We start from the raw sequence: 19584 nt of genomic DNA, 5'->3' as shown, positions 1-19584 counted from the left end.
GCCTGCGCGTCCGGAGCCTGTGCTCCGCAACGGGAGAGGCCACAACAGTGAGAGGCCCACGTACAGCAAAAAAAAAAAAAAAGAAAAAAAAAAAGAAAAATGAAGTATTATAGATAGAAATGAAATTCTAGTAGACATACTACCTCCCAATGTCATTTGCTTCTGTATTTCTAGTGATAACCTCTATCATGAAACTAGTTGTCTTTCCAGTCTGCATATAAATATAAATAGATGTTTACATGTATGTTCATATACACTGTGCAGGCATCTGTGAACAACATTGTTTCGTGGGCACTATTCCCCAATATATATACAAGGTAGCACGTTGCATACACAGTAACAACAGTAGTGAACATATGTTGAGTGATTTCACAGTGCCTGGAGCAGTACTTTCTCAGTCCTTTCAATGACTCTGTGCAGCCCACACTGTTGTTGTTATCCTCTTTTTTAGGTGCACAGAGAGGTCCCTTGCCCAGGGTCACACAGCTAATAAGTAGTGGGGCTGGAAATTAATCTCAATCAGGTTCTAGAGCCGAGCACTTAACCACCAGGCTAGATGGCCTCTTCACTCTGTCACTCTGCAGAATTCATCACTCTCTCAATATCATGTTTCTGATATCCATAATTGGTGAATTCAGATCTAGTTTATTCCTTTTCACAGTTATACCATATTCCATTAAATGAATATAAATATAATATACAAGCATCATTGCACAGTGCTTAAGACCTGTAAAATACAAGTAGTGAAAGTTTCTATCTCACAGGGTTGTTGTGAGAATTAAATGGTTTAATTCAAATAAAACAGGTAGAACAGTACCAGACATGCAGTAAGCACCCAATACATGTTAGCTATTACTATTTGCTCTTATCAGCTATCCATTATCCTATTGAATCTGATCAATAGGTTGTTTTCAGTTTTCATTATTGCATATATTGTCACAGTGAAAGGTGTGTCTAATTATAAAAGTTTCTTTGGGGTATATCCCTAGAAGAGGAGTTGATAGCTCACAGGGTATGTATGTTTTCAGTTTCAGTTGATGCTGCCAAAGCCAGCTGTACCAATTTACACACCCTCATGCACAATTCGGCAGTTCCCATTTCCTCACATCCCCAATAACAGTTGATATTGCCTGACTCTGATTTGCCTATCTGATGGATAAGAAATATTACTTTGTTGAATTGATGAGCTGGATAAGAAATAATATCATGTTGTGGAATTGAATTTTTATAGCAGCTTTATTGAGATGATTCAGACTGTAAAATTTACCCTTTTAAAGGTGTACAATTCTGTGGTTTTTCGGTGTATTCACAAGGATGTGCAACCATCACTGCTACCTAGTTTTAGGAGAAACCTCTTACCCCTTAGCAGTCACACCCCTTCTCCTCTCCCCTCGGCACCTGGCACTGCTAATCTACTTTCTGTCTCTGTGGATTTCATATAAATGGAGTCACATAACATGTGGATTTTTGTCACTGGCTGGCTTCTTCCATTTACCTTAATGTTTTTGAGGTTCACCCACATTGTAGCATGTATCAGCACTTCATTCCTTTTTATGGTTCAGTAATATTCCATTTATGGTTCAGTAATATTCCATTGTGTTAATATACCACATTTTGTTTATCCATCTAGCAGCTAATATAAATTTGGGCTGTGTCTACTCTTGGCTATTATAAATGATGCTGCTACAAACATTTATATATAAATTTTTGTCTGGACATACATTTTCATTTTCTTGGGTACACATATATTTATATACCTAGCAGTCAAATGGCTGGGTCATGTGGTAACTATGTTTAACATTTTGAAAACCTGCCAAACTGTTTTCCAAAGTGACTGTACCATTCTCCAGACCCATCAGCAATGTAGGAGGATTCCAATTTCTTCACATCCTCACCTCCAACACTTGTTACTGTCTTTCTTTTTAATTCCAGCCATCCTAGTGGCTGTGGAGTGATAATCTCATTGTGGTTTTGCTTTGTACTTCTCCGATAACTGATGATGTCGAGCATCTTTTCATGTGCTTATGGGCCATTTGTATGTCTTTGGAGAAATGTCTAGTCAAATCCTTTGCCTGTTTTCTAAATTGGGTAATTTGTCTTTTTATTTGAGTTGTAAGAGTCACTCATGTATTCTGAATGCAAGTCCTTTATCAGATGTATGATTTACAAATATTTTTCCCATTCTGTGTGGGTTCTTTTCACTTTCTTAATGTGAACTGGTGTATTTTAATATTTGTAGTTTTCATATGTTTCTCCAAAATTTCAGTTTTCAAAATTGTCTTCATCTTACCTACTGAGTGGATCACAAGCCAGAGAGCCTTGAAGTGTGCCCTGAGAGTACAGTGAATCCATCTAGTATTCCGTAGATCAGAAACTCCTCCTGCATTGGTTACAAAAGCACAGACTTCCCAGAGACATCTCGGTGAGCCTCTCAGCCAGTGAAGGAAATTCAGCTTTGGTAACCCAGAAGAGTCACCTTCTCAAAGTTTGAATTTAGTAATGAAAAGCACTGAAAACCGTTCCTTATATTTTCAAACTGCTAATTGGTTAATTCAACAGCATTTGGATTTCTGTTTAACCTGACCTCTTCCTCTTTCTTCTTTCCTTTTTTCTTCTCCTTTCTTATCCTCCTCTCCCCTCCCTGTTTCCATTTCAGATTGAAAATGGCTCAGGAATCAGTCAGCAAGTTAACAGCAGAGAAGAAAGTGGAGACAAAGAAAATTAACCCCACGGCTAGTCTGGTGAGATGCATTTTTCATTCACAACCTCAAGATTTTTCATTATAACTGAGGTGCACCCAGGAGTGGGTCTGAATTTAAAGGATAAAACTCAGAGGAATGAGTAGTATCCAGATTCTCAATTCCCATCCCAGAGTAGCATATGGGTAAGAAAGAATATAAGGGAGGACAGAGTGAAGAACAAACACAGCCTCGAGCGCTCTAACAGCAAATTCAAACAAGGTCATTTCCTGATAAACCAAATGTAGTCACTTGCCGTTTCACACCCTTCCGCACCGCACCCCACGCCATGATCCCCCTCATCTCAAAGCACTGTTCTCCTGAAATGTTTAACTATTCTCACCCTCACCAATTCCTTTTCCCTGTTAAGGCAAGGGGCAGGGATTATCCTCTTTTGATAGTAGGTAAAACTGAGATGCAGAAAGATACAGCTTACCTAGGATCACTTCACAAATGGATAGCCAAAACCAGAACGAGACTCTGGGTCCCCCGACAGCTCTCCCTGGGCTAGAAGCTAAGCAGGCTAGTCTGTCTTCCTAGCTGTGAGGGGAAACTGTCGTCCTCCACAGTCCCATTTTCAGTAAGGATCACAAGGAATCTCTGTGTTCCAGCTGGAAAAGCTAAATGGGTTAGGAACCCAAGGTGTACAGATTCAAATCCCAGATCAGCCACTTACTAGTTGTAAAACCTTAGTGAAGTTACTTTGCTTCTTTATTCTTCACTAGTACTTTTTTGCTGGCTGCTTTAAATCCTTTGACCATCTAAGTGGGGTATAAGTTTAAAGTGAGGTTATTTCTATTGACCGACCATGATGTTCTCATCACAACCCCATCAGCGGCTCAATGAATGTTGATTGAAGTCGATGAGTGAGAAATGGAAAAGTCAGGGCCGTACAGCTGGGCCAGGGACAGCCATGGTTAGCTCACAGAGCTCCTACCTGAATCGACTCATCCTCTGTGCCCATTTGACCGCGTGTTTGTGGCGCTCATTTGTGCATCATCTTCTGTTGGCAGTGGGTTCAACTCTTATTTCTGTCTTCCTCCCTCATTAGACACTGCCCTTTTCTCCAGGCCTCTTATTTGGGCCTCTATCCTAACTTTTACAACCAAGTCTTATTTTCAGGGGCAGAGAGAATGGACTCAGCCCTGTAGACAAAGGGGAAACAGTGGGTGGACCATGGCATTCTTTTATAGGTGACCTCCATGGCAAGAAAGCTCTCAGCTGTGATCCTCTGCTTCTTGGGGTGGTTTGTTTTGTCGCCTGTTTGTTTTGGTGGAAATTAGGGAGGAGCTCATAAACTGATTCCTGATTCAATTTCACAAGTCAGGCATGGTATCCAAACTCAGGATGGGTGTTTAAAAATTATCTTAAGTTTACATGTAGGCCAATTTAGTAATTCATTGCATTTTCACATCTCCTAGATCACAAGAAGCTTGGGACCTGTTCTCAAAGGGCATCTCTCTGCACCTGCTCTTTGCAAAGGACTGTACTTGTTCCATCTCTTTTTTAGCCTTCTATTTGTCCACCTTGAAGGCCAGACACACCCATGTGTCTTACTATGCTTAATATATTTACTTCTAAGTCCTAGAAACAGTGAGGGTCTGTGTTTCTGTTCTGTGTACTCTTGTTTATCTTGCCATCCAACTTTCGTGTCCTTCCGCATTAGAAGGCTGTCGCTGGGAAGGAAGCTCAGGAAGAACGGAGCAGAGCATCCTTGGCAAAATGGGAGCTTCTGCCATTCTGCAGAGACTAAATCTCATCATCCTCCATTTTGCACAGCCTCTGTTCAGTCCTGCCAAGTTGGTCATATGCAGACATGCTTGACTTGGAAAGAGTGATTTTTCATATCTAGACTTCCTAGAGACTATTTCTTGAGCATTCCCGAATGGGAGGAGTCTTTGACTAACACTACGAAGTTAGGACCTTTGTCACAGAAGATGAGGACAGAACGGAACAGCCTGGCATTGTAAAGGCCGGTGTTTTAGATGGATATAGTTGGTTGATTAGCTGGTTATTTATTTTGTGTGTTTGTGAGGGGATAGGGTGGGAAGGGTAGGAAACTGAGGCTTTCTGGGAAAAAGGATAGAAATCCTCTCATTTCTAGGGCATTTGGTACAACTCTCTCTGGCATTCTAGACTGACATTTGAGAAATGTACCAAAATTTGAGAAAGATGAAAATTTTTAAAAAGGAGTTAAACTAAACTCGATTTTTTTTCTCAAACAACAGAAAGAAAGACTGCGTCAGAAGGAAGCCAGTGTGAGCACCAACTAACACAGAGACACAGGAAAACAATGACGGTGAGACATAGTACTCTGCATGATCCTTTGTAACACCAGTGTTGCAAGAAGTTCTCGAAAGATATGTCACTAAATGTTTATTTTGCTCATCTCTTTCTGAGCACCCCGTGCCTTCTTAAAGAAGTCCCTTGTTAAGCCATAGGAACAATGAAAAACTGCTGAAGAAGTATTTGATAACTGTTTCTTCTAGAGGTCCAAAGTTCGCTCTGTTATGAGACCAGAAGAATTACCAAGATTTTCCAATTTTTGTTTAAAAGCAGAGATTTCAAGCTTTCTAACCCAAACCTGATATATATAAACTTGTGACAGAAGAAGAGAAGGATGTTTTGTGACAGTTGCCTTGAGCAAGTTCAAGCCTTGGTCTTTACATACTGCTGGTTTGATTATTGATCTTAATTTTGATACTATTGCAGCAAGATCCTGAAGCACCCTTCTCGCCAAAAATGTTGAAACTTACCAAAACTACTTTAAGAGGTCCAAGACTATCTATTTCCCACAGTCAAAAAACGGTTATTTTTTTCATTGTTTTTTTATGTAACATAACAGAAAATGGAATTATACATGTATGGAGAAGGGGGTTAAATAGCCATAAACTTCATCCTGGAGAACAAATTATGACACAGGGAGCTGGCATCAGCCATTTAGCGAGACCCATTCTTTTGTTTTCATATCAGTTCATTGGGGTTTCCTGGACCACTAGGGATTCTCCACCCCTTCTGTCCCAGAAGAAACTCTGATACCTGAGTGGGGACAGACTTGGGGTCAAAACACCTGCTTGGACAAGTGACCCAGTATCAATCAGAGCACATCTCACACCTCCAATCATCTATGTGTGGATAACACCTTGGTAACCTACAGCTGAGCTGTACACCGTGTTCTGGAACCGGATGTGGCTGGACCTCTCCCACCAACCCCAGGAGGCAGTTTCTAGACAGGAGAGCAGATGCTACTTGCAGCCCTTTATCATGACCTTGACCGACAGGCATGTGACATATGGTGAAGCAGGGGTTTTTTAACGTCAAAAGCAAAAAAACTAAGGGCAGAAAACGAGTTCTTTACATCAAAATGGGAAGAAGGTGATTACATTGATATTGAACTTTGAGTGGAATATCATACATAGGCAGCTTTTTCTGACCCTGGAAGCCCATGTGACCACTGCCTCTTGAGTCACAGGGCAACCAAACTGGACCTCTCTCCTAACATTTTGTCCTTAAGCCACCACTCTTCTAGTCTATCTTGTGAGGAGAGAAGAGAGGAGACTTGGGGTGAACTGAGATGAGGATCAAAGACTATCAGGTTTCAGCCTTGAAAGGAGAGAGGCCCAAGCTTTCTCCTCCAATTGGTGGAGGACCGTCTATAGAGATGAGCAGAAACTTTAAAACCCTTCCCCATCCGCCTGCCATGTGTGGCCTGCCCCTTGCCCCACCATCTTCCCAGGTGCCTGAGTGTCTACCCAGGACATGCCTGCCAGTCATCAGCCCCCTCAGGGACCCCATAATAGATCTGGCCAATTAAAGCAGCACCATATTCTAATAGAATGCCCATTTGGGGAATCAAGAATGCACCATCAGGATCAAATCAAGTCATGAAGCCATATTCATGCAGGTGTGCTAATCACCTTTTCTAACAATTCAAAAAAAAAAGGAATATAATAATATGGTTTGGTTTTTTTCCCCAAAAAATAGAAGGATGAGACAAACAAAATAGCAGAGCAGGTAAGAACTTACATGACTAAAAGAAGTTGCTTATGAGCGAGCTTTTCATACCGCTTTCTTAGATTGTTTCTCTTCATTTTCACTTAATGGTGAAGACGACCTAAGGAATTCCTAGATTTAAAACAAATTCTGCTTACAGCTACCCTGTGCTCTGTGACAGTCCTTCTAGTATTATCATACAAAAGAAAAAGCGCCAGTTTTGCCCGTGGCTTGGGAATCAACTCTGAGTTTAGTGAGAACAACAGAAGTCTAGATCCTTAATGGCTCCTTAAGGACTTGATGGGAGAGAACGGCAGGAGGCTCTCAGTGGGGTCCCTGTAGCCCACTTCAGGTCTTTAAATAGGATGCTCACAAGAAAATCACTGGAGGGAAGCAGGACTGTCGCTTTATAACCCTACAAAAACATTGCTCTCAGGGAACCAGTGCTGAAGAATAATGAGCGGAAACACTGAATTTGAGAGTTAGACAAATGCAGCCCAGGTTGGATTTCATCCTAGTGGACAGGCTAGACATTGGCAGTCAAATACCTATTTCTAAAGAGCAACGTTTGCCTACCTCTGTTGGGGAAACCTAGTGAGTCCAATGTAGTGATACTGTATCACTACACTAGGCAGGCTCCCCATTATTCTCTCCCAGTTTGCATCCTGCATTAGGTATCTGGACACCCTTCCCAAGTCCACACGTGGACTGCATTGTGACAGCACCCTCATTTCTAACTTGACTTGATGCTCGGTAAAGGTTCACAAGAGTTTGTTCAAGGTGGGCCATCTAAAACAACCTGGAGGCCCTGAGAACAGTCCGTCCAAAACGCAGTTGAGATTGTATTAACTCCAACAGGTGTCGCTAAACTTTTCATGGAGAAGTAGTAGTTGGGGTACCACTTAGCAGGGTGGGCACTTCTGGCTGCTCTAAGCATAGCCCTGCCTGCACTAGAGGGACAGTGGCCAGTATTTCTACTCTGCGTTTAACCAGACACTCACACCTGACCTACTAGTCAGACTCGGAGAAACCTTAACTTATAACAACATCATCTCTTCCTAGCCAAGGTTCATTAAATCCGAGGACACAGCAGATAGCAGTTCAGATTCCTGCATGAGTAACTGGCATAATCATCGAGCACACAAGTATATCATATATGACACGAAAGCATGATATAAACACGTTAGTTAAAAATATAGGCCTGTGAGGTATCAATAATCAAGTGAGGAGAAGGTGTGCTGTATGGTTTTTTAACTCAAGAAGAGGCAGCTTATGGGAGGGGGCGTGGTGAAGGGAAGAGGTGGCCAAGAAGAAATGGATGATGTGATGATGGTCGAGGCCCAGGGGTCACAGGTGATGGACCTGCTACCCGACAGTTACCTTTTGAATCTTTGGTTGATGTCTGTGATACCTCTTTAAACATTCATTGCAACTACCTAGGAACTATGAAGAGAGAAGGTCTGAAATCTGTGAAGCAGAATAAGGAAATCCAGTGGTGCTCTTCCATCTTTAAATGTTCTAGCCGAAACAAATTGGCAACATGGTTGAGGAACTGAATGCCAGATTGGGTGCTAGTCTCTGACCCCCTCTTCTTTCCGGTAAGAATAGTAGAAGCTGCATGCCTGCTCAGCCTCCCTTAGGCACCTCCTTTTCTCATAAGTACTATAAGGAAAGGCATTTCCCTAAATGATAAGCTCCTATGCTGCTGGTGGAGAACCCGGAAGAACTAAAGGAAGGAATAAAACTCTTTGGTGGTATTGGAAACCTCCAGCAAGATGAAGAAGTCATTGGTATAGTCCTTCCAAGACCATGATTGGATGTAGCAAAAGAGACGTAAGTGTATTTTTGGTAAAGATTTGCTTGTTGGACTGGGATTGCACATCTCTCTCTAGATTATACCACTTGTATGGAGGAATTTTCATTTTACTTCTATTCTTGCTTTCTTGGACATCATATTTTGTCATTTCTATTTCTGCTGCTTTCTTGCCCGGTGTCATTGATGAAGATCATTGCATACACTAGCACAGCAAACAGCACATAGACAGCCAGTGTAGGAAGGGGAATTAGCAGTACAGACCTGTGGCCTCTTTTCCAGTAACCAGACTGTAACATTGACATGGGAACCTCTTCACTCCCTGACATTCTAAATTGATCTCTTTTGTAGTACTGCACCCTCGCCAAACAAAGATAAAACCAATTTGGGGCTTTCTATGTTAAGGGGAAGGAAGAACTGCAAAAAATACAGCTTTTTCCCCAAAAATACCTGATGCAAATATCAAATATCCAATTTTATAAATTAAATAGTCTAAAAATTGCTAACAAGAACTCTCATTAGATTTGAGCTTCATTTTTCTTTGATCCTGCCTGTTCTAATCAGAAAAAAAAAGAAAAAAAAATGACCTGAAGGGGGAAAAAAGCATTAGCAGATTTAGCAATCCACAAATTAATTAGTTCCTGAATCACACACACAAAAAACAAAAAAGACATATTGTGAAACCCAATGTTATAGAAGTCCTAAGCACATAAGGATTTGAACAGCTGTGAGGGCTGATCAGCGTGGACAAAGTAAGAGCTCTTAACTGCCCACTTGAGACTTCAGCCTAAACCAGGCAATGTTTAGAGTGTGAATTCAAGAGAGTCAAGTATTGCTCCAAGCAGTTTATTTTTGGAAAAGCCATGTACAAAGAGAAGTAGTATAATATAGTGAAATAAGTGCTAGACTATGAAAATTTCCTTTCTCTCCTTCTCTCGTAAAAGCAGTTTATAAATGTATGGAACATCCAGAAGCCCATGAATACGACGCTTCATAGGTTAGGTTTTTACCTTAGGAACACAGCTAAAGAGAGTGGATTGAATAAAGAAGTGAATTTTCATTCATGTCAGCTACTTTGTTATCATAAAGAAATCTACAACACAAGAGAAACAAGTCTGTGTGGACAAACTTAACAGTATTTGAAACAAATGGCCAGTGCTTAACCTTTCCAAAATGCAAATAAGTTGTGGGACCTGTTTCCATTTTCCAGCTATGAAGAGAGATAATCTGGCTGCTTGGAACCTTGTCTACTATTGGTGCAGAAGTCACTTAAAGGCACCTTTTGGAACAGGCCTCAGCAGGTCTGGCTCCTTTAGACTCCCATAACGGTGTTTGCAAGTCCATGAGTGATTGAATCCAGGCAACACTGGGCTCAGTTACACAGCTGTATGTGACTGAGAGGCTCATTTTGTGTCATTTCTGCACACCTGTCAGTTGTTGGTACCTTGTTAGAGGCACTTAATTTTAGTTTCACAGTTCTTCCTTTCCCCTCCCAAGGAGTGGGCAATCCACCAAACCCTCCCAGATCAATGCTTTGCTGAGAAGTAGTAAATTCAAGAGTATTAACATGTCAACGTGGAAGCCAGTTCAGTAGCCTTATTTGTTCCAAGACCCTTAATCAACACTGTGATATAAACTTAGCATTTGGGAAATTTGTGTAGTTGACAACTTACTTCGAAATGTGAAGATATGAAAATGGCAGCAAGTTTACTCTGTCTCTTAAGGTGCCCATGCAGTTTCTACCAGTGAAGAGATTAGGGAAGCAGATCAAGCCTCATTCAGTAGGTTATCCTGTCCTCAGTGGAGCTTGAGGGACAGGATAACCTCAAGCTATCCTATCCTATCCTCGTTTCATTTCTTCTCCACCCCCAGCCCATCTCCCAACTACCCTGGTGACAAAACAGTAACATGACCTTTTCCTTCTTGTCTTCCCTTCTCTAGTATGATGGTTTACTTCAGTCAGCGCGCAAACGAACTCTGGCATGTCTATAAAGTATTTGTTCATGAATGTCTTCTTCATGCTATAGTCTGGGGAAGGCTGATTTAATCTCAATATTTTAAATGAGAGTGGTAGCTAAAGCCATTAATTTATTCTACATTCCATATTCACATATAATTTTCTATTTTTAATCTTCTCAAATATACTAAGAATCTCCAGTGTATCTCCTTTTCAGAAAGCTGATTCATAGACTTCTGTGGGCTGTTTTTTTTTTATGCATTGTGTGAAATCTGATAGCACTGGGCTAGCAAAATGAAAATGAGCCCACAGCAATTTGGCCTTCTTCCCCGTGGAGTAAACAACCTTCTACCACCCTTAAGCAGTTTTGTAGGCTGAGCATTTCCCTAGATGCTACCTGTGCAGACACCAAGGGGTTCTTTTGTCTTGGAAGCTGTAAGAATGTCTTAAAAGAGAATGAATACTTCTCCCCATATATAGTGTGAGCTTCCAATGTGTTGTAATTAGTATATGAAGTAAGAAATCTAATGTTTTCAGGCATCCATGCCCAGTGGTTTGTCAACATCTTTGGCAAAGTTGTACATACTTTCCTTCCTTGTTCTCTTCTAGGGCTTGCTTCCATTCTTGTCTCGTGAAACAAACGTATTTTTGTTTACTCATCTCGGTCAGCTTTCCAAAATGAGAGGCTAGTCGCATAGACCACTGAGTATAAGGGAAATTACTCTCCACCACACCATGACATGGATGATAGGTGTATTTAGGAATGCACAGCTTTCTAGGAACTCTTGGGGTGGATTCCAAATTCCAGGTTTCTATGAGGTATATAAAAATGGGTATTTGGCACACAAAGATTATACTACTCTTCCCAGTAAGAGACTAAGAGATTCAAAATCTCCATTTTAGATAGGTTTGAGCAAACTATAAGTAGCTTATGTTTTTCCCTTTCCTCTTGGCAACTTGTCCCTACCTATAATCTTATTTCTTCAGATCTGACCACCAAGGCATGAAGAAGGTAGTGTCAACCCACTGAGATTTCCCTCTGCATAATCCTCTAAAGATGTTCATTTCCTTTGGAAACAAATCCATGGGTGAGGGGGAAAGTCCAGTGACAATTCTCTCTGCCCAGAGTGACACACATAGGATTTTGGGATCTATCAAAGGGATAGGTCTATGCCAAATATTAATTTTACAATTCTTCAGTTTCTCAAGATGCAAATAATATGACCCTACTGTTAGTAGGATGTATATAAGAATATAAGCATTAAGAAAAAAAGGCCTTCCCTTTAAAGAAACAATTGCAGATACTCTTAAAAAGGCAGAAACTTTTAAAGTTAGAAATTGAATAATTTTTAAGATTCTTTGGAGGAAACATGTCATCGATTCATCATAGTCTTTTCCTTTCATTGAATTTTAATTTAGACTAGCATGGAAGCAGAGTGCCCCTGGACTTTGATTTAGGGGGATCGTGCTTTGGCCTGGAAAAACAGTACTGGCCTGAATGCCCAGAAACTTAAGTGAAGTCAGTCAGCATACTAATAGGAATCAGGCCTAACAGAAATGTAAATTATTTCAAGTCCTTTAGAGTTTAATTTTCTTATCAACACCCTCGACCCTGCTTCCTAAAAATTAATTTGATCCATGCAGTTTATGTGTCTTCATTTTGCCTTGTGAGATTACAAGCAATGGGATAATGGAGAAAAATAGGAGACAGGGGAGAAGGAAAATTTGAACGAGGCCAGGGTGCCATGTTTTGCTGATATAATAATGCCTTGTTAGGGAGCTGGTGACCGTTGCCATGGTTGTATCATGGGCAGCCTTTCAGTGGAAGCTCAGGGCATAATATGTATGAGAGCAGTGGGGAGGGAGTGCCCAGTATCTCATATTGGTCCGTGCCTGACAATGTTCTGGAAAAGCAGGTACCCCAGTGAGACTGGCCTGTGCTTGTTGAAATAACTCCAATGAATTTCAGATTCATTTCCATGGGGTCGGTTGTCCATGGACCTTCCTGTTTCCTCTATGCCTGTTTAAAAGTCATTTTGGCATCAAGCTTCATTTCACTTTTCTCCTTTCAGTACTTCTGCATCAGCCTCCCCTTCCTTCACACCCCACAGCGATTTTTTCCTCACTTTACTTTTACAGTTTCTCCAGGACCCAGCTTTCTCCACCCCTTTCCCCCACAGACACCTGAAAGTCCCCTGAGCCCTCACTCCCTCCTCTCACACCCTGTGCTCCAGCCCCCAGCCCTTTGGACAGGGAGCTCTGCTGTCACCAAGAGAGACACAGCGTTGTGACTGCCTCTTGTTAATGTCAGCACCACCTCATCACTTAGGCAACGAGGGAAAATCCATAAAAGAGATGGAAAATACATTTCTTTTTTTATTCTACTTTATATTTTAAGAAGGTCGAGCAGAGGCATGGCTCCAGTCCTCAATTTCTCAGAGATTTTTACTTTAAAACTGTCTAATTAGGGACCATTCTTTTGAGAAATTGTACATCAGTTCAGGTCACCAACTATGATGTGGTTTAAGGCTCAAGTGTTGACTCTCAAGTAACTTTTCTGTGCTGCTGGACAAAGTGAATTCTGTGCAAACATTTTGAATCATAGGCTCTTTATCACCCCTCAATTCTTACTATTACTGAGGATTCAAGCATCTTCAGGAATGTGGATCAGGATGTGGACAATTTGTGGTTATTTTCAGATCAACAGTAACTGTTACACTCTTGAAAGCACTTAAAGAAAAAGTATAAGCATGTCTTAAATAGTCAACCATTTGACCTGGAAAAAAGTTGGCTTTTCTGTTTAATTATTAGACCAAACTGTAGATGTAATCTTAAAGGATTTTAAGCAATAATGAAGACAGTTTGAGAAATGAGAAGGCACTTTAGAGACATGAAACCTTACATTACACGCTCTTGGATATTTTTTAAGGTAATAAGCTAATTGGATTCAGGTATTTTTTTCCCTTTAAATTTTTAAAAATATGTATTTCTAATTTGCATATTTAATTTTGTCAACGCTGAGAAATGCTCTTTAGTTGAATTTGTAAATGTCATTTGCAAACCAAATGAAGTATTTATTTTTAAAAAGAAAGGGTGAAGGAACCAATATTGATTTGTACATAATGAAAATGTGTGTGTGTGTGTGTGTGTGTGTGTGTATATGTTTTCCTCCTTGACACTACTTGGTCCCCACATCAAGTGTATTTTTGTACATAATATATATTGGTTAGAAAATGTAGATTGTCTATTCAAAGAATTCTATCTCTGTGATAGATTATATTTATCCTAATCTGTTGATACCTCTGATAATTTAAGAGATAGAACTCTATTTTTTTGGAATCTACAGAGAACTGCATTCATGTCTTCCAATTGTAAATATGCTAAGGGAATTTTAATAAATCTTGGTTTCATGTCTGGCTGGTGTGCAGTGCAGATTTGTTTGCAGGAGGCGTTTAAGACAGTATCCTCGCAGTGCTCTAACGTGGAGAACACCAGTCATTTCTAGCTTTCATTACTGCTCAAGGGCAGCATTACTACTGAGCTACAAGAGCTGGGTCTCGGTAAGTCCATCATTCACACTTTCTTCTTTCTCTCCTGTCCACCACACCAACAGTGCGTAAGCTAGCTAGGCATTCAAGGCTAACACCGAACAGACAAACCCAGCCGAGCGTGGTCTCAGCTATACTGACCCAAAAGCAACACTGCTTGAACATAAATTGCCCAAGGTGGAGGTGTGGGGTGGAGAACCACAAGGACTGGTGACTTCATGTTATGGGCTGGTAAACAATAAGAGGAGGGAAACGGAACAGAAATAGAACTGTGTTGTATTCTAACACTAAGCACAAGGTACAAATTCTTTTCAAGCAATGGTAAGAAACATGCAGATATCTTATGAAAAAACTAAAAGACTTTCAGCAAAACACTCCTCTGTGAAACAGAAGTGGGATTGTGTGTTTTTTTAATTGATTCATTTGTTCAGTATTCCTGAATGCCATGCACTCTTGAGTTCTAGAAGTTTGCTGAAATATGCCTCAGTGGGTACAGATAGACAATGAACAGACATAGTTATTATCTGGGGAGACATTTTATCACTAGGAAATCTTTTAAATCAGAGTCATAGAGCTGCAAAAATCTTCAGACACTGGATATAATCTCCATTTCACAGAGTGAAAACTACTGAAACTCAAGGGACTTGCTGAAAGTTACACTCAATGTTAGTAAGTACATCAAGGCTAGAATCCAGATCTCTTGACCCCAAGGCGAAAGCCCTTCCCAGTGCTCAACTCATTCATCACGTTAAACTCTTTTCTTCAAAAGACTCCTTCTTGGAGAAATGTTCTAGAACTGTTGTTTGGAAAGTATGGTCCAAATGCTCCTAAGGGTTTGTAGAAACCATTATTAGAGTTGTGCTCTGAATTAAAGCACCTAGGAGAGGGTGGAGGCTTGTGTATCATGAGGACCTAGGAAAAATATTCCACCTTAGGAAGAATCTCCTCTTTGATTTAACAGAGATTTAATCTCCCGTGCTGAGCATAGTGATGATACCTGTTGAATTTTAAGTATACATGTTGATGGTCCAACTAACAGGCCATAAATTCCTGAGACTAAATATTCCCCTTTAGACTCTACCTGCCTACTTTCACCTGGATATGATGTATTCATGGAAATAAGACTTTAAAGTTGGCCTGCACCAGCCACGCCTGCTTGTATGCCTCCAAGTAACGTTTGCTTCATGCCCGTCACTGCGTGAAGCTGAAATGTATTCAGTAAGATAAGGTAACTTTATAGTTATCAACTGCTGCATAACAAAATACCCCCAAATTTGGTGTTGATTAAACAATAATCACTTATTTTTCATGGTTTTTGTTAGTTTGAGAGGAACTCAACTGGACAGTTCTCACTTGGAGTTCGCATATGGTTTTAGTGCTGTATCCACTGGGTATGCAGTCACCTGGATGGCTGGAACATGGATCTCTAAGGTGGCTGACTCACTTGGCTGGCAAGTTGTTGCTGCCCTCTAGGCTGGGGGTCTCAGTGCCTCTCTCTCCACAGGTCTGCTTGAGTGATCCAAGGTGAAACATGTAATGCTTTTTTTGACCAAGGCCTAAAAGTCACTTTCATCGTATACTATTGGTTGTATTTACGAAGTTCTGTCGAAGTTGAAGGAATGGGGAAGAAGAACCCACCTCCTGATGAAGGAATGTCAAAACCATATTGTAAGAAGAGCATGTAAGATGAGAAATATATTCGTGCAACTATCTTTGGATAATACAATCTGTCTCTGTAACTTGCCCTGTTCTTTCCATCTGGTTTTGTTATAAAACTAAATTTTAGATTTTTTTCAAAATTTTCCCTACTTGTTTGCCCCAAATCTTCCTTCCCTCTGCCTGCATATTAGAGCACAGAAATGTTTGTCTTGTTCCCCTGAATGCAGGCATTCTTTTTTATTATTACTGAAGTATAGTTGATTTGCAATATCGTTATTAGTTTCAGGTGTATGGCACAGTGATTCAGTATTTTTGCAGATTATATTCTATTATAGGTTATGACAAGATAATGTGTAGTACCTTAAATCCTTTTTGCTTATCTACTTTATATACAATAGTTTGTATCTGTTCATTCCATACCCCTAATTTTTCCCTCCCCCACCTTCCTTTTCCTCTCTGGTAACCACAAGTTTGTTTTCTATGTTTGTGAGTCTGTTTCTGTTTTGTATATACATTTATCTGTATTATTTTTTAGATTCCACATGTAAGTGATATCATACAGTATTTGTCTTTCTCTAGCAGACTTATTTCACCAAGCATAATATTCTCTAGGTCCATCTACGTTGCTGCAAATGGCAATATTTCATTCTTTTTATGGCTGAATAATATTCCATTGTGTGTAGTATTATTTAATCCAGTCATCTGCTGATGGGCACTTGGCTTGCTTCCATGTCTTGGCTATTGTAAATAGTGCTGCTATGAACATTGGGGTGCATGTACCTTCTCAAATTAGAGTTTTCACTTTTTCCTGATATATACCCAGGAGTGGGATTGCTGGATCATATGGCAGTTCTATTTTTAGTTTTTTAAGGAACCTCCATACTGTTTTCCACAGCGGCTGCACCAATTTACATTCCCACCAACAGTGTAGGATACGAGGGTTCCCTTTTCTCCACACCCTCCCCAACATCTGTTATTTGCAGACTCCTTGATGATAGCCATTCTGACCAGTGTGAGGTGATATGTTGCTGTTGCTTTGATTTGCATTTTTCTCATAATTAGCAATGTTGAGCATTTTTTATGCACCCATTAACCATCTGTATGTCTTTTTTTGAAAAATGTCTATTCAAGTCTTAGGCCCATTTTTGATTAGAATTTTTTGTTAATATTGAGTTGTATGATCTGTTTGTATATTTTGGATATTAGTCCCTTGTCAGTCACATTATTTGCAAATATTCTCTCCCATTTTGTAGGTTGTCTTTTCATTTTATTGAAGGTTTCCTTTGCTGTGCAGAAACTTTTAAGTTTGATTAGGTTCCAGTTGTTTATTTTTGCTTTTATTTATTTTGCCTTAGGAGACTGATCCAAGAATATATTGCTACAATTTTTGTCAAAGAGTGTTTAGCCTGTGTTCTCTTCTAGGAGTTTTAGGTTTCAGTTCTTCCATTTAGGTCTTTAAACCATTTTATTTTTGTATATGGTGTGAGGGAATGTTTTAATTTCATTGCTTTACATGTGGCTGTTCAGTTTTCCCAACACCACTAGGTAAAGAGACTGTCTTTTCTCCATTGTATATTCTTGCCTCCTTTGTCATAGATTAACTGACCATAGATGCATGGGTTTATTTCTGTGCTATTCTGTTCCATTAATCTATGTGTCTGTTTTTGTGCCAATACCACACTGTTTTGATTTCTGTAGATTTATAGTATAGTCTAAAAATCTGGGAGCTTTGTTCTTTTTTCTCGGGGTTGCTTTGGCAATTTGGGGTCTCTTGTGATTCCATATAAATTTTAGGATTATCTGTTCTAGTTCTGTGAAAAATGTCCTGGGTATTTTGATAGAGATTGCATTAAATCTGTAGATTGTTTTGAGTAGTATGGCCATTTTAATACTATTAATTTTTCCAATCCAATAGCACGATATCTTTCAATTTCTTCATCCATTTCTTTGAATCATCTTCAATCTCCTTCATCAATGTTTTATAGTTTTCAGCATATAAGTCTTTCACCACCTTGGTTAAGTTTATTCCTAGGTATTTTATTTTACTGATGCGATTTTAAATGGGATTTATTAGCGTATAGAAATGCAACAGATTTCTGTGTATTAATCTTGTATCCTGCAACCTTGCTGAATTTATTTATTCTAGTAGTTTTGGGGTGGAGACTGTAGGGTTCCCTATACAGAGTATCATGTCATCTGCAAATAGTGACAGTTTTACCTCTTCCCTTCCACTTTGGATACCTTTTCTTTTTCTTGGCTGATTGCTGTGACTAGGAGTTCCAATACTATGTGAAATAGAAGTGGCATGAGGGGGCATCCTCATCTTGTGTACCTGAATTTAACAGGAATGCTTTCAGCTTTTCACCACTGAGTGTGGCTGGCAGTTTGTCATAAATAGCCTTTATTATATTGAGATGTGTTCCCTCTATACCCACTTTGATGAGAGTTTTTATCATGAATGATGTTGAATTTTGTCAAATGCTTTGTCTGCATCTATTGAGATGATCATTTTTGTCTTTCCTTTTGTTAATGTGGTTTATCACATTCATTGACCTGCATATGATGAACCGTCCTTGTGACCCTGGAATAAATCCCACTTGATCATGGTATATGATCCTCTTTATGTATTGTTGGATTTAGTTTGCTAATATTTTATTGAGGATTTTTGCATCTATATTCATCAACGATATTGGCCTATAATTTTCTTTTTTTATAGTGTCTTTGGTTTTGATATCAGGGTGATGGTGGCCTCGTAGAATGAGCTTGGGAGTGTTCTCTCCTCTTCAGTTTTTTGGGATAGTTTGAGAAGGATAGGTGTAAGTTCTTCTTTATATGTTTGGTAGAATTCTCTGGTGAAGCCATCCAGTCCTGAACTTTTGTTTGCAGGGAGGTTTTAAATTACAGATTCTATTTAACTTCTAGTGATCAGTCTGTTCAAACTGTCTGTTTCTTCTTGACTCGGTCTTAGCAGGCTCCATGTTTTAGAAATGTGTCCATTTCTTCTAGATTGTCCAATTTGTTGGCATATAACTGTAGTATTCTCTTGTGATCTTTTTATATCTCTGTGGTATCAGTTGTTATTTCTCCTATTTCTTATTTTATTTGGGTCTTCTCTCCTTTCTTCTTGGTGACCCTGGCTAAAGGTGTATCAATTTTGTTTATCTTTTCAAAAAACCAGCTCTCATTGATCTTTTCTACTGGTGGTTTTTTTTTTTTTTTTTTTTTTTTGGATAACTATTTATTTCCTCTCTGATCTTTATTATTTCCTTCCCTCTGCTGATTTTGGGCTTTGTTCTTCTTTTTCTAATTATTTTATCAATAGGTGGTAGTTAGGTTGTTTTTTTTTTTCTTGTTTCTTGAGGAAGACCTGTGTAGCAATGAGCTTCCCTCTTAGAATTGCTTTTGCTGCATCCCCATAGATTTGTAAAGCTGTGTTCTCTTTTTCATTTGTCTCAAGATTATTTTCTGATTTCCTCTTTAATTTCATCATTGACCCATTGGTTTTTTAGTAGCATGTTGTTTAGTCTCCACGTTTGTTCTCTTCCCATTTTTCTCTTGTAGTTGATTTCTCATTTTATACTGTTGTGGTCAGAAAAGATGCTTGACATAAGTTCTCTTAAATTTGTTGAGGCTTGTTTTGAGACCATTCCATGGGCACTTGAAAAGAATGCATTCTGCTTTTCTAGGAGGTAGTGTCCTGTAGATTAACTAAGTCCAACTGGTCTATTGTGTCATTCAGGACCTCTGTTGCCTTATTGATTTTCTCTCTGGATGATCTGTCCATTAATGTCAGTGGGATGTTAAAGTCTCCTACCAGTATTGTATTCCCATTAATGTCTCCCATTATGTCTGTTAGTACTTGCTTTATATATTTAG

At 39.5% G+C, this 19584-nt stretch overlaps 1 protein-coding gene across 1 annotated transcript in view; it reads left to right on the top strand.

The window, feature by feature from the left end:
* The window catches only part of FMN1 (formin 1), a 321102-nt gene extending 307347 nt beyond the window's left edge, over window positions 1-13755 (top strand). The window contains 2 exon segments of the mRNA XM_024133632.2: window positions 2657-2741; window positions 4967-13755. Coding sequence (XP_023989400.1) covers window positions 2657-2741; window positions 4967-5011 — 130 coding nt within the window. The 3' untranslated portion in view covers window positions 5012-13755.
* Window positions 13756-19584: the final 5829 nt, after the last annotated feature.

The sequence above is a fragment of the Physeter macrocephalus genome, chromosome 11 (genome assembly GCF_002837175.3).
Source record: "Physeter macrocephalus isolate SW-GA chromosome 11, ASM283717v5, whole genome shotgun sequence".
Lineage (NCBI taxonomy): Eukaryota > Metazoa > Chordata > Mammalia > Artiodactyla > Physeteridae > Physeter > Physeter macrocephalus.
Note: the sequence above shows the minus strand (reverse complement) of the source record. Positions and strands in the feature narration are given on the sequence as shown.